Source organism: Drosophila albomicans, chromosome 2R (assembly GCF_009650485.2).
Source record: "Drosophila albomicans strain 15112-1751.03 chromosome 2R, ASM965048v2, whole genome shotgun sequence".
Classification (NCBI taxonomy): Eukaryota; Metazoa; Arthropoda; class Insecta; order Diptera; family Drosophilidae; genus Drosophila; species Drosophila albomicans.
The window spans coordinates 11,722,116-11,742,714 of NC_047631.2; the positions used below are offsets into that span (position 1 = coordinate 11,722,116).

At 39.8% G+C, this 20,599-nt stretch overlaps 8 protein-coding genes and 1 long non-coding RNA gene across 10 annotated transcripts; 4 read left to right on the forward strand and 5 right to left on the reverse strand.

Moving 5' to 3' along the window:
- The first annotated feature begins 551 nt into the window (after window positions 1-551).
- Window positions 552-2,537, forward strand: LOC117573554 (protein SET). Of its 2 annotated transcripts, none has more exons than XM_034256836.2 (4): window positions 552-964; window positions 1,572-1,761; window positions 1,821-2,169; window positions 2,231-2,537. In XM_034256836.2, coding segments are annotated over exons 1-4 (789 nt in total). In that variant the 5' UTR covers window positions 552-715; the 3' UTR covers window positions 2,232-2,537. The 2 variants fall into 2 exon arrangements, with proteins under 2 accessions (XP_034112727.2, XP_034112726.2); XM_034256835.2 differs by having other exon boundaries at window positions 553-964; window positions 1,821-2,165.
- Window positions 2,538-2,623: 86 nt separating this feature from the next.
- On the forward strand, window positions 2,624-3,710 carry LOC117573557 (ATP synthase subunit O, mitochondrial). Its single transcript, XM_034256843.2, has 3 exons — window positions 2,624-2,770; window positions 2,996-3,439; window positions 3,505-3,710. The coding sequence occupies exons 1-3, from the start codon at window positions 2,741-2,743 to the stop codon at window positions 3,658-3,660; spliced, it is 630 nt and encodes a 209-aa protein (XP_034112734.1). The 5' UTR covers window positions 2,624-2,740; the 3' UTR covers window positions 3,661-3,710.
- LOC127566163 (uncharacterized) lies at window positions 2,995-4,799 on the reverse strand. Its single transcript, XM_052007906.1, is given in 2 exon segments — window positions 2,995-4,112; window positions 4,115-4,799. Coding segments are annotated over 2 exon segments (1,059 nt in total). The 5' UTR covers window positions 4,796-4,799; the 3' UTR covers window positions 2,995-3,734.
- A 1,863-nt stretch (window positions 4,800-6,662) lies between these two features.
- Window positions 6,663-8,644, forward strand: LOC117573549 (zinc transporter ZIP1). The gene is made up of 5 exons (XM_034256828.2): window positions 6,663-7,092; window positions 7,157-7,425; window positions 7,496-7,700; window positions 7,844-8,222; window positions 8,304-8,644. The coding sequence occupies exons 1-5, from the start codon at window positions 6,832-6,834 to the stop codon at window positions 8,309-8,311; spliced, it is 1,122 nt and encodes a 373-aa protein (XP_034112719.2). The 5' UTR covers window positions 6,663-6,831; the 3' UTR covers window positions 8,312-8,644.
- On the reverse strand, window positions 7,433-7,961 carry LOC127566164 (uncharacterized). Its single transcript, XR_007955445.1, has 2 exons — window positions 7,819-7,961; window positions 7,433-7,768 (listed from the first exon to the last, which is right to left on the reverse strand). It is a non-coding gene; the product is annotated as an uncharacterized LOC127566164 (long non-coding RNA).
- Window positions 8,645-8,908: 264 nt separating the features above from the next.
- Window positions 8,909-13,470, reverse strand: LOC117573532 (centrosome-associated zinc finger protein CP190). The gene is given in 5 exon segments (XM_034256781.2): window positions 8,909-9,986; window positions 9,989-10,447; window positions 10,507-11,525; window positions 11,586-12,684; window positions 12,743-13,470. Coding segments are annotated over 5 exon segments (3,534 nt in total). The 5' UTR covers window positions 13,145-13,470; the 3' UTR covers window positions 8,909-9,431.
- An 887-nt stretch (window positions 13,471-14,357) lies between these two features.
- On the forward strand, window positions 14,358-15,396 carry LOC117573553 (18S rRNA aminocarboxypropyltransferase). The gene has a single exon (XM_034256834.2). It carries the CDS (start codon window positions 14,475-14,477, stop codon window positions 15,264-15,266), a length of 792 nt encoding a protein of 263 aa, XP_034112725.2. The 5' UTR covers window positions 14,358-14,474; the 3' UTR covers window positions 15,267-15,396.
- LOC117573542 (nuA4 complex subunit EAF3 homolog) lies at window positions 15,306-17,099 on the reverse strand. Its single transcript, XM_052007905.1, has 4 exons — window positions 16,937-17,099; window positions 16,763-16,877; window positions 16,573-16,692; window positions 15,306-16,515 (listed from the first exon to the last, which is right to left on the reverse strand). Exons 1-4 carry the CDS (start codon window positions 17,004-17,006, stop codon window positions 15,414-15,416), a joined length of 1,407 nt encoding a protein of 468 aa, XP_051863865.1. The 5' UTR covers window positions 17,007-17,099; the 3' UTR covers window positions 15,306-15,413.
- Window positions 17,100-17,160: 61 nt separating this feature from the next.
- On the reverse strand, window positions 17,161-17,668 carry LOC117573558 (cytochrome c oxidase assembly protein COX16 homolog, mitochondrial). Its single transcript, XM_034256844.2, has 2 exons — window positions 17,495-17,668; window positions 17,161-17,439 (listed from the first exon to the last, which is right to left on the reverse strand). Exons 1-2 carry the CDS (start codon window positions 17,611-17,613, stop codon window positions 17,238-17,240), a joined length of 321 nt encoding a protein of 106 aa, XP_034112735.1. The 5' UTR covers window positions 17,614-17,668; the 3' UTR covers window positions 17,161-17,237.
- Window positions 17,669-20,599: the final 2,931 nt, after the last annotated feature.

Consider the following 20,599-nt stretch of genomic DNA (forward strand, 5'->3'; position numbering starts at 1 on the left):
AACTTCAATATCGAAATTCAGTAGAATATATAATTGAATGTTAATCAAATTATATTTAAAATCTATATTTACAAAACAGAATAATTTTAATTACACATTTTTGGTTCTAAATTATTAATAATATAACATGGGGAAATAAACAAATTTCAGACATAATTTTAATTTTGTTTAGTATGTTTTACTATTTAGACGTGATTTAATCTGGTATAATTTGCAACTTGTCAATTTAAAAAAATCTATTATTTGTGATCGTTTCTGTAATATTTTAATAAATTTTCAATGAATTATAATTAATTAGTAGTATATTTCTTTATGTTAACTAAAATGATCTCTTTGGACATTAATATTGCGATGGCAATTTTTCTGGCAACTTTTCTGACTTCCCTTTTAATGTAGCTTCAAAGAACTTTGTTTTTAAGTAAGCAAAATATTCAATAATAAATTAATATTGAGTATTATTTGGCTGAAAACCCAACAATGCTCGTGAAAAAATCGATGTTTAGGAAATTTTTAAAATACATCGATATTGTCATCGATATATCTTCACTTCTATCGGTCACACTCGGCAAAGAATTCGCAAACGCAACGAGCGGCGCCGCGCATAAAGTGTAATAAAATCGTCTTTAGCTCACAACTGTACTAGAGTAAACTAATTGCAAATTTGCAATACAGTTATACTTAAAACGCTATATCAATTAAAACTAAAGAAAGCATCATGTCGAGCGTGCCAAAGCGACAGAAGTTGGATGCTGCCGGCGATGGAAATACATCTGCTGGTCCAAACGAGGAGGAGTCGGACGCGCTGGAACAAATCGATGCTTGTCAAAATGAAATTGACGCCTTAAACGAGAAAGCCAGCGAGGAGATCCTAAAAGTTGAGCAAAAATATAACAAACTACGCAAGCCGTGCTATGAAAAGCGCAGCGAGCTCGTTAAGCGAATCCCAAATTTCTGGGTGACTTCTGTAAGTATAAAATTATGCCTGTGCATGCGTGTGTGTGAGTGGAAGACGGCGGCATCATTATCTATGTCCATGATTTTTGCACTGTACTTTTGGATGGGAAATTTAGATAACATTAGAAAAGGAGAATTCCCTTAACGTTTCATTGCACGCATAGAAGAATTTATACCTTTCATCATTAATTGATTTTGTCTCTACTACATGTGCAAGAAAAATTTCTCTATTCGAGGAACATTTTCGTTTTGTTCTTTTTCATCTTGTCTTCTATGCATGCCGCTTCCACCGGTCGCACCGCTCTTTTTGTTTGTCTGTATGCGTGTGCGTCTGTGTATGAGTAACTATGAATGTATCGATAAACGTCTGCGCTTAAAGGCGCAACTCGCGTACTCTATGAACTTTTAATTATTCAGGTTTCTACTTGTTATAAACCTTGCTAACTGTAAGTATTTTGTCTGTTTAATATGCCAATTTCGTCGACTAGCATTGCACACGTTTTTAATGTTGTGAGATGTTATTTCACTATCGTTATCGATTTTAATGGTATTCAAAATTAGGTTTTTTTCATTCGTTCATTCATTATTATATTAAATGTAAATTTACCTCTTTACAGTTCATCAACCACCCGCAAGTGTCTGGCATTCTTGACGAAGAGGAGGAGGAGTGTCTGCATGCGTTAAACAAATTGGAGGTGGAAGAATTTGAAGATATCAAGTCTGGATACCGTATAAATTTCCACTTCGATGAGAATCCATATTTTGAAAACAAGATTCTCACCAAAGAGTTCCATCTGAATTCAGCGGGTAATTAACTTGTACATTTTCCATGCAGTGTGAAATGATTTAATCTATGTTATATGTAGCCTCTGAAAATGGTGATTGGCCTGCCTCAACTAGTACGCCAATCGAATGGAAGGAGGGAAAGAATTTACTTAAACAGTTGCTAACGAAACCCTACACCAACAAGAAGAAAAGGAATTCCGATTATAAGACCTTCTTCGATTGGTTCTCTGACAATGCCGATCCCGTCAACGATGAGATTGCTGAACTGATAAAGGATGATCTTTGGCCAAATCCACTGCAGTATTATCTAGTACCTGATATTGAAGTGGAGCCTGAGGATGATGATGAGATAGATGATAATGAGGAGGAAGCCTTTGATGACGATGACGGCGAAGAAGAAGGTGACGAAGACCTTGAGGATGAAGGTTGGTAAGCACATATCTTGAGCCAAAGAGCGTTATATTCTAATATATTCTTTATATTCTTTCAGATGTCAAATAAATCCCTCAATCTATAACATATGCATAATTTCAATTTTTCCAACTGATTTCCGAACGGAGATAACCACTTACATATTACTATTATTTGATGTATGTCGGTTATGACGGGACGCGATTCAAAAAAATAACAGCAACATAATTTATAATGTTGCATCACAATTGCAAATATACCCATTTTTAGGCAGTTTTACAGTTACGTTTTAAGTAAGATCGATACGTATTTCCGAAAAGCCCATCTAAAAAAAAAAAACAGTTTTTTAAAATACATAATAAAAAAGACGTGATGCTGAAAAACCACTTTGAATTCTTTTTCTTTCCTTTTGGTTATTGAGTATATTTGGTTTTCAGTTATCGTTATCGATGTCGCATTTGCAACTTGCTCGCAACCCTGGTTTTGATATCGATACTGTGGCAACTCTGAGTCTGACTAGTTGAAAAAAACGACAACTCTGTCACAGCTGCGTATTGTAGGTGAAAAATCCAGCGCAAGTTACAAAGCAATGGCCTCCGTTAACAAATTAGCAATTTTGGTATGTTATAAACAAATAATTTAAGAATATATATTTAAGACTGTGTTGCAATTGCAATAAACCATGTAAAGTGTTGATTAAGTGGTGCTGCCATGACATGGATGCAAAATTATCTAATGAGCATTTTGTTGGTTATGTAATTTGCAATAATAACCAATAAACAAAGTCGAGACCAATTTTCGTATAATCTAAGTCTATATATGTATGTAATTAATGATTTCGTAGACCCGCACACTCAGCTCCGCTGCTGCCCAGCAGACGGTGAAGCCACCAGTGCAGGTCTTTGGCCTGGAGGGACGTTATGCCACCGCCTTGTACTCGGCTGCATCGAAACTGAGCCAACTGGATCAGGTGGAGAAGGATTTGACGGCACTGCAGGCCACCATTCGCGCTGACAAGAAGTTGCGTGAATATGTGACCAGCCCCATCATCAACAAGAAAGTCATGTCCACTGCTTTGAAGGAGGCATCCGAGAAGCTGCGCTTTGCTCCGGCTACCGCCAACTTGTTAGGTCTTTTGGCCGACAACGGACGTTTGAAGAAGCTGGATACAGTTATCAATGCTTACAAGACCATCATGGCTGCCCATCGTGGTGAGGTTGTCTGTGAAGTGGTCACAGCCAAGCCCTTGGATGCTGCTCAAAGCAAGCAGCTGGAAGGCGCACTCAAGGTAATCAATTTTTCATCACATAATTAAGCTGTATATCAAACTTTGTTCTGTTTCGACAATTGCAGTCCTTCCTCAAGGGCAACCAGTCGCTGAAGATCACTTCGCGTGTGGATCCTAGCATCATTGGTGGCCTGATTGTTTCCATTGGCGACAAGTATGTCGATATGAGCATTGCCAGCAAAGTGAAACTCTACACAGATGTCATTCAGTCCGCTGCTTAAGCTTAAGGAATTAAACTATATAAAAGCGAATAAACCTTCTTCGGACTCTAGTTGAAATGTTTCCCCAAAGCGGTTCATATCTTTATGTTATCGCCTGAAGACGGTGCAAAGTTTTCGCCACTTGCATCCTTGTTTTGCGTTTGAAAATGCGCGCTTCTCGATGATGCCATTTCTGTTCTGGAGCTCGCCTGAGACAGCGCCGATGATGCTTGCCACTGCCCTGGTTGCGTTGTTTGTGGACATGCAGCAGGAGACTCAAGGCGTCCAAACACATCATACAACTCATTCAATTTCTTGTACATGGTGAATTGCCAATCGCTCTGACGACACAGCTCATATTCTAGCTCGTTGATACGATTCTGTTGCCGCTTGATGATTTCACCCAGTTCGTGGCGCACTTTTCGCTCACACTCGCAAGCAGGAATTGTCTGCAGTTTATGCTCCATGTCTAAGTGCATTTGTGGACACAGCGACATTTCAGCACCAGCAGACTCTGGACTTCCTCGTTACAATGACAAGGCGTTTCTCCAGAATGACTACGACTCAATAGCAGCACATCTGTGCAGTCACTGGCAGTACATGCACCGCAGGTGTCGCCACACTGTTCATTGTCATCCGGCAACTGTTTAAGTTGCTCATCATTATCGACTGGAGTACGCAGCACAGTTACTTCGGTTTCATCTAAATCGGGAAAAGTGGTGCCGCGATCAGAAACGTTGAATTCACTGACAACGATTTCATCCTCATCCAGAAAGCAATTAGAGGACTTTTGATCTTCTAGTGTACCATTAGTCTTTTCCTCTATGGTAGATGCATTCGCACAATTTGGCATCAATGTAGCGCCCGGCAGCAACAGCACATTGAGTGACTGGCGACTCTTCGTCTGTTTCGCGGCGATCGCCTGCGCCTCACATTTGGCTGTAATGAGAGCCGCCTGCTTCTGAGCCAGCTCCACGAACTGCGGTATATGCTTGATGCAGACGCAGCATTGCTTCTGTATGGTTTCGACGCATATCTCGTTTGCACCCATGCTGCGTTGCCAGATTAATGCCTCCCGTTTGTTTTTGGGATAGTGATAGGGATCAGCAGAGTTGCAAGCGACATACTTGCCGCAGACCACACATCGACGGCACATAAGAACGACAATTCAATTTTTAAATGAGAAATTTAAACAGCAAATTAGATTACAAATCTAAAAATGGTGTGTATGATTTATTTCAAGTCAAGTTAAAGTATTGAATATGTGTACAGCTTGAGCTAGTTACACAACTCAATGCAATTTATTGACTGCGCCCTCGCTCACTTCTTCATTGATCTACCGATTGTCTGCGTCATTCTTGCCATTGTTTTGACTGTGGTGCCGCCAGCTTTTGGTCTTGGTTCCTCCTTCTTGGGGCTCTGTAGTTCATTCATCTTGGTTTGTATTGATTGGTGCAGTTTTTGTTGCTGCAGCAGTAGCTCCTCCAATTCTAGCAGACGTGCCTCCTGCCGCTTTATCAGCTCCTGACAAAGCTCATCGTTGGCCTGTGGATCTTGAACCATACTAGGTGAATTGTTGCAGTCCTCACTAGTAGTAGGATCTGTTTGATCTGTTGTTGTGCCCATCAATAGCACCTCAGTGGCTCCTTCACATTTTTTGCCATTATTATCTTGTGGATCGTTTGTCCGACACATCGTAAACGTGGGAGTATCAAAATCGAGAAATTTAGCACTTTCGTGAGCTAAATCCGATTCCAACACACAAATTTCAGAAATATCACCCTGATGATGGTCAGAGGAATTATAATAGGTGGGCACGTTGGAGCCATTCATAATTAACACATTAATCTTAGCTGGCTGGGTGTTAATGAAACTCATCTGAGTACTGTTGCATTCGAAAAGATCGTTACTTTTATCGATTCGATTGTTTTCATTAGGTGGAAACTGCATTGCCTGATCGCGGCAATCGACTAATAAGTTACACTGGCACTCTTGGTGCTGTTGTTCTAGCACTTGCTGCTGCTGTAACTGTTCTTGTTGCTGCCTTTTCCGTTTTTGTTCTTGTTGCTGTCTAGCTGCTTTTAAATTCAATTTTGGTTTTGAGGGCTCACCACAAAGACAACTAGATCCACAGGTGCAACCTGTAATTCGAATTGATTCTTTGTCCATAACAGTGGAATTATTCTTTGGCTTAGGACAACGGCACAGTAATCGTTGTCCTGTTATATCGGAACCAGAAACACTTCTCTTTGTTGTAATCCCAAGTGAATTGCTTGCGCTTGGAACGTCCGATAACGACCATTGTTCATAGTTAGGGATTATTGGCTGCGCCTTTTGATCCATTTTTTTGGCTTGTGTTTCCAACGATGTTAGCAATCGAGTGCAGGCATCATTGCGCTTTAATTGCTTGGAAAAAGGTTGACTTCCCGAACAGTTCGAGAGCTGAGTGTAAGTGAAATCCTTTGAAGCCAAAGAAGGTGTCTCCATTTGATCCTCACCAAAATAATGAATAGCATTTGATGCCTTAAAAGTGACATTTGGGCGCTGTTTATTTGAATCATTATTCCTGTTGCGCTCGCCAACACATGATTTTTTGTTGGCTGATTCTTTGTGGCTATCAATGTGTTTGTTGCAGACGCAGTAGTGATAGCGCAACTTTAATGCTGAAACATATTCAGAGAGCATGCTTTGCCATCTAAAGGCTTCGTCCATGTTATTGGGATGAGTGTAGTCGGCTGTCGGCACCTCGCCACAAACGATACAATAACGAGCCATTACAATGGTGAACAAACGACGAAATTTGTGAGGGCGCCAAACTTTAATTTCGATGTAACGTGCAAAGAATATACGATTAACATGATGTTCATAAGCTGTTATTGTCGTAACAGATTCGCATATGCATTTAAATTGAGCAGTTGGTTTTAACAGTGAACAGGGCTGCCCCTGCCGATTTACATATATATTATCGATAACGCACGTTCAAGTGGCATCTTTGCGATAGACGCGCATAACAATAACAATTCATCATTGTACCGTTCGCTTCTTTAGTCGTTTCATTTCGCTGTTGAGTGGAGGTTGCGCGCTGTCTTCATTTAAAATAATAAGCAGACAACGAACTCTCGCGATCCATCGAAGTTTGTTCCAATTTTAGTTGCACATTTTATTTGCTTTTTATATGAGTGCAGCAGCATTATGAGTTTAACGGACGCAGAAATTATGGCCACAAGTACTACCACCAACAACAACAACGGCTGGCAAACGGCTGACGATCGTGGCGATATGGAAAAGGTTTTGGCCATGGCTGTCCTTGGTCTTGGCAGTCTCTTGTCTGGAATGCTACCCGCCATTATATCCGAACGTAATCGCCAAAGGTTTCCGCTAACAACATCGCTGCTGCTATGTTTCGGCGCTGGCATTTTGCTGGCCACAGCGCTTGTGCATATTTTGCCAGAGGTAACACTTATTGTAATGTGATAACCCGTTTGATGATAACCCCCATTATGAATTATTGATGCAGGTGCGCGAGCAAATGAACTCGAAATTCGCAGAGGTTTCAATGTGCGGAGGATTCTTTATTATCTATTTTATTGATGAGTTTATACATTATTTCTTTGGGGAGGCTATACAACATACACACGAACACACAAGTCCAGCAACAGGTGGCCATCAAAATAATGCTTATGGAGCAATTGACGAACGTGCGCCGTTGCTTGCGTCCGACTCTGCGCCGTCTTCCTCTCGTCAGCATCATCATCAGCATGTTCATAACCATCATCAGAACGAGAAGTATAAATCAATTACATATGTATATTTTAAATCAATTGTATTAATTGTTTGGCATTGCCTTTTGTTTTAGCGGTCATGATCGCGATTATGTTGCCATTGGTGCTTCCGGTTGCAATGATGACAGTGTGGAGGATGCGAATGCCCGAATTTGTCACACCAGCCACACAGAGCCATGTGCACAAACTATGACCGGCACATTGGGCTTGTTTGTGGCGTTGTCGTTGCACTCGGCCATCGAGGGATTGGCGATTGGTGTACAAAATTCGGCCACAAAGGTTTGCGCACACGCCTTGACATAATTTGGTCTTCTTTTAATGAATTTAGTTTGCCGCCACAATCTAGACTAAATATTTATTTAGATAAGCAAATCAGTAGTTGTAAACTAATTCTCACTTTGTCTTCTCTATTTCTCTCTCAGGTGCTCTTTTTGCTTGGCGCCGTTGCGTGTCACAAGTTTGTGATGGGCTTCTGTCTGGGTCTTGAATTCCGCTCAAATCCGCGCGCCAGCATTCGTTCCCAGTTTATTGGCATTTGTGTGTTTGCTTTGGGTGCCGTCTGCGGCATCGGTCTGGGTATGCTTATCGTCGATGTGCCAGCCGCTTGGTCCAAAACGACACTGCCGGTAATCCAAGCCCTGGCGGGCGGCACTCTTTTCTATGTGACGGTCTGCGAAGTGATTCCGCGCGAAAAAGCGCGTTGGCATAGTAATGCGGAGCGTCGCTGGGCGGGATTTGCGCAGTTTGCAATTGTATTTTTTGGCTTTGCCACGATGTGTGTCATAAATTATTATCTCGCTGGTACGTCACGAGTTTTCTATGTCGTGTTTCTGTTTAATCAGAACAAATACTCAAAGGCATCTTTTGTTTTCTATTTTCCAGATGACTAAGAATCTCCGCAGGCGTTGCAAATTAGTATTTAAGCACAATTGTTTTAATTTTTACTGTGTTGTTAGAATTGTTAAGTGATGCGATTTGTATATTGGAAATTGTTTTTAACTTTCTGTAAACTATGTGATCATGAGCTAATATAAAATATAAAACTACAGTCAAGTTTTGTATGTATGTATGTGGAGCAATCAGTCTTGCAGTTGCATATAAGTTTTACATTGTAAATATTTATTTACGTCTCCTGCCTGTAACTCACAAATCGACTTCGTCATACTCAAAGACCCTTTTTTTTCAAAAGTAAAATAAATCAAACAAATCTTTTTTTATATCTACATTTATATTTTTTTGCTTTCTCCAAAGTATCTATGTTTTGTTAACCTTAATTGTAATGGTAATCAAAAAAACGTTTCCATACATCTTTTTGATTTGTTTTACATACTAAGTATCATAATCAATCATAAAACATCATCTTAAATGATAACATGTAATTGCGTACATGTTTTTTTTTTTTTTTTTTTATCAAATTTGTTTTTAACCAATTAAAACAACATCTATGTACCTACATATCCATACATTCATGAATTATGTTCAATATATAGATTGGTTTTTCTTTTATTCTGAATATATAAATATATATTTTGTATTATTTATAAATGTTAGTGGTTTATTTAAGGTTGGATTCTTGGTGGTAAAACGTAGCAGAAATAAAACCACACATATTGCCAAGTGCATCGATTACTAATCTAATCTTGAAATATTCATATGCGTGTCGAAAATATGTAAATTGTTGGATGCTTTGTTTATGTGACTTATAAATATATGTAAATTATACAATTTTTCTGTGCTTGGGTTTTGTTAAAGTTGTATTAAATCTATTCAATTACGTGCAAGTTTCAAATTATCGTTATTGAAACTATTATTAATTTACAATCGAAACCGAAAAACTCATCCAGGCTAAAGCTTGCCATTTGATTAATAACACGCTTGCATATAAATATGTATTTATATCTATACTACAATATTTCGTACGCTGACATATTCTATTAAATGGTCGCGGTCGCGTTCGCATTGTAGCACTGGCAATCGAAAACGAACTTAAAACATAAATAAATCTAGTAATTAGAGTTGCTCTTTCGCCGCAGCACTAACCCCATTCTCATCATCATTCTCGTCCTCATCATCATCTACCCATTCGCTCATGAGACTCTTTAGTTTCTCCTGCGTGGCCAGTGGCTGTGCCTTGCCATCGATGTCATCATCAGCAACATCACTTGTATTTGGCTTCTCCTCAGTTTCTTCAGCTTCTTCCAGCAATGTCGTCGTTGCTTCTGCATTTTCTTCGTTATTGGTCTCCGCGGTTGGCTTCACATTGGCATTCTCATTGGGCACTTTCTCTTTCAATTCTTCCTCTGATCCATCGACAACAGGGAGCTGAGTTGGCGACACTGCAGCAGCAGATTTTTCCTCTTGTTGTGTACTGACATCTGTTGCATCGGGTTCAGGCGCTTCGGCTTCGGCAATTAATTCTTCGAGCAAACCTTTTCGAATAGTATCCGTCTCTAGACTGACATCTTCAATGCTTGTGGCTGAAGTTTCAGCATTGTTTTCAACACGACTCTCGTCATTGGTTTCGTTTGCGGCTTCAGTTTCCAACGTTGTTGTTTGTGGCGTATCTTCTATGGCCATTTCGTCGTCTTCCTTTTTAATGGTCGATTGCTCTCATCTTTTGTAACTGTTTTAACAGTAACGCTTGAGTCGTCGTCCATCGGTTCGGCATCGCTTTTAACAGTTGGTTCAGTTTCTGGTTCGACTTGGCTTATTTCAGCTGTGCTTGAGCTTGCAACTTCCTCAACTGTTGCTGGAGTTGTGGCCTCCGTTTCTCCTTTGTGTAAGCTTTCGAGTGCCAAGTCAATATCATCCTCTGGCTCAGCATGTTCTTCGGTAGCTTCTTTAATATCAGCAACCTCAGCTGATTCTTTTTCTAAAACAGCTTCCGGCTCATCAGCGGCAGCAGCTTCAGTAGTCGCAGCAGTCTTTGCCACTTCATCTTCATCTTCGTTCTCATCCTCGGTCCAATCGCCCGTCAACTCTTTAAGCTTTTCACTAATGTCATCTCGACGCGTCTCTGGCTTTGGCTGTAAATCGAGATGTGCGATTAAAGTGGGCTACACACGGTATAGAGTATTCTACTTACTTCTTTGCTGTTCTGTTCCGTTTCCAAGTCGTGCTTAGATAGTAAATTTTCTGCCCATTCAAGACTCATGCCCACAGATTCCTTACTTTCATCAGCAGCTTCGCTCTTTTTGCTGTTACTCTCCATTGAGGCGGCGCCCAATTCGCTATAAATTTGACTGTCGTCGTATTCCTCCTCGGTACCCGCTGTTGACTTGGCATCAGTTTCCTGTTTCACTTCATTTTCGGGCTCGCTGAGTACCATGACAACGCCACCGCTGGGTGCGCCTGCCTGCTGTTGATTCAACTGTGACAAGATTTCCTTGCGCTGTTCATCTGTTAGCTCCACCTCGTTGCCATCGGCACCAACAAATTTGACTTCCTGTTCGTTGGATTGCAACAATTGTTCGGCATCAGCATCTGCTTCTTCCTCGGCCTCCTCTTGTTCTTGTTCGTCACAAGCTTGCTGCTGTTGCTGCTGCTGGATTACAGCATTTGACGCTGGCAAGCTGATGTCGGATAAAATGCGCACTTTTTCGTCTTGCATAGGCTCATCCTCGGCCTCTTCTTCCTCTTGTTCATCTTCTTCGGCCATATGCTCATCTTCATCCTGTGACCCCATATACTCCTCATCGGTTTCATCAATGATGCCATCCTCTAGCGCCTGAGCCTTGTGGTAGCTCTTCATGTGCCTATACAGTTGCAGCTCCTGCGCAAACACCTTGTTACAATAAATGCACTGCTGTTTGTTTTCATCCGTGTGCGCCTCGTTGATGTGCTGATCAAGTTCCACGCGACTTAAATACGTTCGATTGCACAGTGCACATTCAGCAAAGTTGTAGAGCAGCGATTTGATCTCATGCTCGGTGTACATATGGAAATGCAGCTCGCGATTGTTACCGGAACGCCAACCGCAATGTTCGCACAGCGCCGGATCAATAGTCTCTTTGTGTGTGTTGATCAGATGACGACGGAAACCACGATATGATGGAATGCTGATCGGTCGACCATTGACACCGCAACGTAGACATAGCCAAGGACCTACAAGCAGGAAAAAGTTAACAACATATTCGTACACAACTTTAAAGCAGAATCTCTTACCTGTGGTGTTCTCAGCACCAAGTGCAATAAGCGCATGCATTGTCTTACTATCGATGCGTCGCTTTTGTGCCGCCGCAGCACCCGTTGACGAGGACGACGTGGTTTGCGATGCGGTTTGGGATTGTGTTGCTTCGCCAGTTGGCGTTGCCGCTACTTTTTGTTGTGTGGTCTTTTGTTGTTGCTGCGTGGTTATCATCGGTTTGTCTGGTTTAAAAGAAACGTGTAGTTTCTTATGTGGCGACGTAGCGCCACCTCCTGATGACGTTGCTGCTGCTGTTGGGGCAGGTGCTGGCGAGCCACGCTTCACAGTTGCAGCGGTTTTCTCCTGCACCGGACTGTTGGGCATTATTTTCAGTTTGATGTTTTTGTGGCCCTTCACAATGTGCGGATATTGACGCAACACTTCAGCTATGATTTTCGTGTGATTGAGCTTTGTGTTCGACGAGTCCTTCACAATGATTGTGGGCGTTTGGCTGGGCGAATCTTGTTTGAGTATGATGGTTGTGGTGCCATGCTCCATCTGTGTCTGTGTGCCTGACTGCACTGCCTGTTGCTGCTGTTGTGTTTGTTGTTGCTGCTGCTTTGATGTCGACGGCTGTGGTGGCACATCATCGTCATCATCATCGCCAGTATGCACATCATCATACAGCATCATGTTGTCATATTCCGTATCGCCATGATCACCGAATTCGGCAGCAATTTGTTTGCGCATACGCTGCTGTTCGGCAAACTCCTTCACCTCCTCCAAGCTGGGTTTCTTTGAAGGCGGCGACAGCAAACTAGTCTGCGCCGGTCGCTTGTTGTTGTTATATCCCTTTCTTAGTTGTTCAAAGGGTGAGGTGGGCTCCTGCTTGACGACCGGTGAATCTGCATATTGCGAACGATTATTGATGCCACCAGAACGCAGTATTGCGGGCGTATTCACGTTACGGGCTTGTTGCACATTCGTGCGCACTGTGGTGCTGCTGCCACCGCCGGTGTTAACGTTTGCGATGCCACCGCGATTCTGTGCTGATCCAATAGAGGCACGTTGCTGTGTTGCGTTTCCACTGCTGGTGGGCACAACAGGGCGACGTCTTATGCCCTTCGGACTCGGTGGCTAAAATAATAATACACAATTAGTATTATAGTATTATTAAAGGCAAACAAATGCTCACTCTTTGCTGTCGATTTACATTTTCCATGGTGCGACGATGTGCCTCGAGAAGCTTCAATAACACCGTCATATTCATCTCCCTGGCGGTGCGCAACAGTTTGCCATACATTTTCAATTCAAACTCCAGTGTGCCCGTATACATGAAGTTGACAATTGGCACAACAACATCGGCTTGAAACTCGGATGGCATGATGAGAGCGTCGTCAATAATTTCGCATGTTTGCTCCAGCACATTGAAATAATCAGTGCACGCGCTAAGCACCAAGCGATGCACCTTCAATTGTGAATTGTCACGGAACTGTAGCGTTAAATCACAATAGTCCGTTTTGTTGAAGAAATTCTGCAGCTTCTGGAGAAAGAAGACACCCCAGTTGTCAACTTTCACGGACTTTACTTCTCCCATTTTGTTGAATATTTATTTATCTTTTCTTTTAAAAATGCAGGTTTTCTTTTTATGGTTTTTGTTTTGTTCTTTAAACGCGGCCTCCCCGTCGCGATGTCGTCGTTGTCTTCTTGTTGTGTTTGGCTTTTTCTAGCGTGCGGCTGGCGCAACTGTACTCCGGGTGGGGGCAGGAAATTTCAATTGAGAGGACACGATTGCAGCACACAGCGTTGTCACATAAAACATATGAAAATAAACATAGGCGTAAATTGTAATTGAATTAAATGAATTGATTATAATTTTGTTGCAGTGCCTCTTTTTGCACAATGCTTCAGGCGTCCGATTGATTTTCAACAAACATTAACTACTGCCCGTAGCGCGGCAATGCAACTCCGCGCTGTGTGTGTGTGCGTGTGAACGCTAGAGATGGACGCATGTGAACCAAAAACACGAAGTGGGAATTCTTACAAGCACGAAAATATCTTTTGAATACAATTTAAATATAACTACTTTTTATCGAATTAGATGATAATCACTTCGTATACTTTGTTGCAATTAATAAGTTTATGAATATTTAATTTATCTAAGTTGCTCTAATTTTTTTAGTTTGTATATTTGCATGTTCAAGTCCACTTATTGTAAGCTGGTCACGCTCCCAACTCTAGTATGTATGCCACATATATACACGCTTGTAATGTATGTACTGCACTGCACAACGCATTTTTATTAAGCAACTATTTAAAATGCAAGTTTATAATATTTACACAATGTTTGCTATGTTTTAAATGTGCGTAGATTTAGCATTTATTATATTGGCGCTTTTTTCTACATACTAAACGTTTACTCGCACGCACAATCGTTATCGCAATGCCCTTTTTATATTGTCATTATGCAAATTAGCAATGAAATATTATTTAAAAAGAAATGTAGTAATATTACACTTTATTACAATTTTATTTAGACAATAAACGTACATTAATTATTTATTTCACACTATTTTTACCGGACAAATTTGTAATTTTTTCCGTGAAACAAAAAAGATGGCGGCAGAGTGACCTTATTACAAATCCACACAACTCTTCAAATAACGCTATCGATAATTTTGCTCGAAATCCATTATGGAATATATAGCTTTATTTTAAAAAGTTGTTACACATTTTACTTAAAATATGACAATTAAATGTTTAATTATACAATTTATTTTACAATACAGACAAATTAATTGTAATATCAAAATGATAGGCAAGTGCAAAACAATTTATCGATAGTATACTTGATAACACTCATCGCTGCTTGACATGAGGCGTTAATTCTAATAGAACAATCAACACAACAATACTTAACTGACAAAATGAGCGCACGACACAGAGGAGGAAAATCCAAGCGTGGTTCGGCTGGTGGCTCATATCGCAACGTTAAATCAAATCACAACTGCCAGCGAAGCTTTGCCCAACAGGAGAATGAACTGGCCAAGGGTAATGACGACAACACAGACTCTGACTCGGATTCTTCATCTGGCAGTGACAACAATGCTACAGATAGTCTTGGTCAGTCACCTGATTTCCCGGTTGCCATGTGGGATTTGAATCACTGTGATCCCAAGAAGTGTTCGGGCAGGAAACTGGCGCGACTGGGTCTCATTGGCAACCTGCGTTTGGGTCAAAAGTTCCCAGGTCTTGTCCTTTCACCGGTCGGCCAATTATGCGTTAGTCCACAAGATCGTGAAACTGTAAAGACGGCTGGAGTGGCAGTCATTGATTGCTCGTGGGCGAAATTGGATGAGACACCGTTCAATCGGATGCGTAGTCCGCATCCTAGGTTGCTGCCGTTTTTAGTAGCCGCCAATCCCATCAATTACGGCAAACCATGTAAATTGAGCTGTGTGGAGGCGATAGCAGCAACTCTCTACATCTGCGGCTTTACCGAGGAGGCGCGCTGGTTCATGGGCAAGTTTTCGTGGGGACACGCGTTCCTCGAGCTGAACGAGAAGCTCTTGAATGCATATGCGGGTTGCAAGAATAGCGACGAGATTCTAAAAGTGCAAAATGAATATCTGGAGGAGGAACAAAAGGAGCGCGATAAGCCCAGGGATTTGAAGGAGTTTTATCCAACCAGCAGCAGTGAAAGTGAAAATGAGAGCTAGGATTACATTTTATTTGCTTATACAAATTTGTTATTAATGTTTTGTTTTTTTTTTTTATTTAATTTACAATTTGTGCAAAAGCTACTTTCGAATTCAATACAAATATATTTGCCGAGCATTCAGAATAAGATACCAAATTGTAGGTTTTCACTGAGCATTTCGCACATATTCCGGATCTACATTGATAAAGTTCGACATACTAAAGTACATGGCACTGTTCTTCACCAGAAACTTCAGAAAGTCATGTAAATGCGACAGCAACGTTTGCATCGCTGGCTGATCCAGAGCGGAGTAACTCAACATGGAACCCAGACGCACAAAAAGTCTCAACAAATGAAATGAGCCATACATCTCCGAGAGCGGCGTGTCCGGATGCTTTTGCATAATATCTGCATACTGAGTGCGCTCAAACTTATAAAGCAACTGGGAGCCAAGCATTACATTGAAGTACTCTATGATGCCATCGAGCACATCGTTGATGGCGACCTCTTTGCTGGCATTTGTCGACTTCACCGATTTTTTGTGCGCCAAATACTGTTCGGTTATCTGTTGCACCGTCACCTTCGCAGGCAGTTCCAGAAGTTTGTGCTCGCGCACCACCGCATACCAATCGTCAGTTAGATAATGCTTCAGTTCATCGGGTATTTTGATTTTCACCTCTAGTTTCGCCGTATACGTTTCCTCGCTCTCCACGCAAGGCGCCTCAGTGGCTGCTGATGCTGCAGAGGCAGCTGTTGTTGCCTGTTGTTGGGAGGTTGTTGTTGTTGTCACGCTTACGTCGCCACCATTGCTAGCTGTCGAAGCTGTTGTCCGCTGTTGGTCGCTGCTGCTGCTGCTGTGCGAGCTCATGCGTTTGGTTTTCGGAGCTGCTGGCGCGGCACTTGGCTCCTCCTCTTCTTGCTTGCTACTGTCAGCAGCAGTGGTAGCAGCTGGTGCATCTTCTTTCCTGTTGTTGTCAGCATTTGGTGTGCCGGGACGTGTTGCTGCCTGTGTGGATTTGCGATTGCTGCGACTTGTTGTGGTCGTTGTCGTTGTTGTTGTCGTGGTGTTGCTGCTACTATTATTGTTGCTGCTGCTGTCATTTTTGGTTGTTGAAGTTGCCGGCGTAGTGGCAGCACTCACGGGTGTTGAAGTAGCTGAGCTGCTACTGTTAGCACTTTCTTTATGCGGCAGCGATGTGTTGCCATCTTTGGACGGCGTCGAGGCTCGCGATTCATTGCCCACTTGTTCCATTTTCTTAGCCTTTGCACTGCCTGCATATTCAAACAGTTATACAATAAATATTTTTAAGTGTTTTATATTATACTTGCCCTTTTTGTTGTCCTTTTTGGAACGTTCGCCGTATTGTCGTGACACTTCCTTTTGCCGCTTAACGTTTTCGTCATTGTATTTCAGCACACGACTCTCAGGCACCCACTCATCCCAGCTATATTTGAGAAGCACACAAGTCGTTTAAGTCATAGAGCAGCTTTACACTTATTATTATTAACAATTACTTTTTGCTCCAGCCCGCATAGTGTATATAGTACTCAACCGGCGTAGTTTCAGGTTTTGTTTTGAGCACTTTAGCTTCATAGATAAGCGGTCCATGGAAGCAGAGCACTCGCTCCCCTATAACGGCAAACTAGTTATACAAATGCACTGTTGCAAATTACGGGTGTTACACTTACCATCCGCAAACACTGTTGCTGAATCGCTTGGCGTCCAATTATCCATTTTTACAGGCTTAACTTCTCCCATTTTATTTTTTTGGTGTGATTGAAAATATTTGCCAAAGCGACGCAGCTGATTTGCGCAAGTTAGCAGCACAGTTTTGTCTGTATGTAGTTCCGTGACCGATTATTCCAGGGCTACTTAAAACAAAAATAATCGACCCAAGAAAAACGCAATCAAATCAAATATTTAATTTTTTATATACAAACATACAAACTGCCTCTAAATAAATAGAATTACTGTCTACATCACAATACGTTAATGTTTAGCGGGTGATGCATTAGTCACATTCCCTTCTTCCCAAGGACGTGGGCCGCGCTTGTTGGACCAATTTTCAATATCAATGGATTTCACTTTATCATACTCGGTTTCAAGCGTCACTTCGTCGCGTTTCTTCATATTCACCCCGAACTTCTTCATTTCTTCTGGAGACACCGGTTGCTTCTTGGCGTATTGGTATCTACAGTAAATACAATGGTCAATCAATGGGAGTTAAAATTTCCTCGTTGACTTACCTCAGGTTGGAAAACTGTTGTAGACCAAAAGAGCCAGCAACCATCATAACTAGAAATGGTATACCATATTTAAATGATTTTTTTTTGCTGTAGTAATTTAACTTTTGTATAAATGACATGATTTTTGTATTGTTATTATGAAATGATAACGCCAGCAAGGTGACCGCATGTTACATTTTAAAATAAGCGATTAAACGTCAAAAAATATATCAAAGTATGCAACATAGAGATGGAAAAATATCGATGACACTATTGAAGCATTGAAGTTTTGAAAATGGTTTAAAGATAGATTAAACCGGCAAACTTTACTGTTTTATTAACAATTAATATAAATTTATTGTATTCAATTTTTTTTTTTAATTAATGCTGACATCAAGTAAAATTAACACAAAAGCTAATCGATAATCTGAGACCAGGGGTGACATGCGTTACTTTGTTCAATTACCAATTAATTTAAAAAGCATCGTGATAAGTTTGGCGCGAATTAAATATATAAATAACTGTATTTAAAAATATATGCATCTGTTGTTTGTAGAGCTTTCTTAACACTATGTCCTTGATGCCAATCAAATGAGTCGTGTTCCTTGCCAAATGCTTCAAATGCCTGCGAGAAATTTCTAATTCGCAATTGTGTTCCGGATGACATAAAACAAACGTAAACACTTTATTTTTATTTACATACGATTTGGTGATAAGTTCAAGGTCAACTGAGCTTGTCACTTTGCACACATACTCACATAATTGTGCATAATGCTTAGTGACGTTGTGCCTAAGAAGAGAACGAAAAAGTTTCTCACATGCACGCCACGATATTTGATATTTGATATGGAACGAACAACACTGTTGTCTGTGGCTCACCTTGGCCGTTATACAGCTACTAGGCAAGGCAAGTGGCTCGTCGCAAAGATTTCCTTTTAGTACCCAAAGCTCAACCAGTTCGACTTCGAGTTCAAATCGTTCACAAGGAGCCACAACAGCGACATCAACGCGACACGGCGGCAATTGAGTCATCAATTGCGCCGGCGCACAGCGGGATGTCGACACACGAGCGCCACTGAGACTGGGTTGGCCCGTCTGCTTCTCTGTCCATCCCCCTTGCTGTCAACGACTTTACAATCGATCTAAGATTATTTTTCATTTTCTGCTGTACACTACCCGCAATCATTTAAAGCATTTGCGTTGTTTATGCAGCATGCAATATGTTGTCAGCGCATAGAAAGTGTCGTTTAAGCCGAAGCTTGGTATTCTTTTTGATCAAATTTTCACCAAATATGGTTGCAATTTTGCTAACAAGATATTGCACTTGTTTAAGACTAACATGTACAACAACTTCGAAAATCTACTGGAATTATGAAAACTCCGTTGTTTTTCATACGCGACCAATTGACCATGATTTGATTTTTCATATTTAGCAAGTTGTTGAGGTCTTTTCGTTGTTATTACACGGCCTTTCACGTTTAGATTTATGGACTACTTATGTTATACTTATAGATATGTTATAGTATGATGCCATTTGGTTTCGTATTTGCCTACTGCCAAAATCTTTTGAATGAAAACAATTACGTCATTATGTGGGTGTTGCTTCGATTTAATTATAAATTCGTCCATGTGTTTGTGCCCTCATTGCAAAATAGAATTTTTCCAAAAGAAAAACCAGACGCCAGCGAACAAATAAATATTGAAAGGCTTTCTATTAATATTTGTTGTATACAATATTATATTTTTTCGTTTTCACATAAAATTAAATACAGAGAGTTTCAATATACTATTTAATAGCGTAGGGATTACATTTTTTTTTACATTATAATTAAATTGTTTTAAAATCATTATTAAATTGTTGATGGAAGTGAATTTGTTTGACATTTAAAACTATATTTTAATAAGTTTTTCTTTCTATTAATAATTGTTTTCAATTTGTAACTTTTTAAATTTATATGAATTATGCCTCAAATAAAATACAGCATTAATTTTAATTTTCTTGGGTTTTAATAAATTTATTGGAATATAATTTTACTATTGTCATCTTTGACAAGTAAATGTTTTAGTATATCAAGATAGTTTTGATATGCACTACAAATATAATTAAAAGCAAGAGCTTATATTTAGTTTAAAATAGCTATAAAAGCATTTCGTTCAAATAAAGAATTGAATATTGTTTTATTTTTAATTTTTATCGATAATGTCAAATTTTAAATTATAAAATTTCACACAATTAAAAATTCGATGTCGAAGCTATTGAATCACAAATGAACTAAATATTCGAAATATTTCAGTAATATTTTTCTACACATAGCATTATGATCATACTTAAATTTTATATTGATGGCTTAATTTGAGGAACAGAAGAATAAATGGAATAAAGGATTATAGAGGTTCAAGGTTCTAGGAAATATCAGAAAAATGTTTGGCAGTGAATTTGGTAGTAAACTATATTTTGAAAATAACGTCATACTAAAGGGAAAATATTGACTATATGAAATAATATATTATAGTTTGATTCATATAAATATTTTATAATTACATTTTGTTAAACGGTGTCGTAAGATCGAAATAAACGGAAAAATAAACATAGTGAATATGTACAATAATAAGAAAGCCATAGTACTCAGAAAACTGATATCATTTCATTGTTAAATCACGAATATTATATCGTGCCATATGAGAATATAATATATCTTTTTATTCCAGCTTATAATACTGTGCGTGTTAAGAAGCGAAAAATGCAATCTTCTGAAAGAGAAAACGATAGTAAATCTTTAAATCTTAATCAAAAACTGGAAAAGAGTTAATTTTGCACGTACTGCAATTGTAAATGAGTCATAATTGATTTTCATTTAATTAAAATTTGCATTCGTTGTTAAATATCAAGCAGAATGTGGGATATGAACATTTGTTTCACGCCAAAAATGACGTTGAAAGTTCTATAAAAAATACGAAAATTATACACATAGTATATAAGAATATGTAAATTTGTGGGAAACAAGATTTTGTTTTTTGGCATATCAATAACTGAATTTTAAAAATAGATGCAAAATATCAAAAGAGCAAAACAAAAAGAAAATAAATAAAAATAAAGCTACGCACACAATGAAAATAATACTGGCA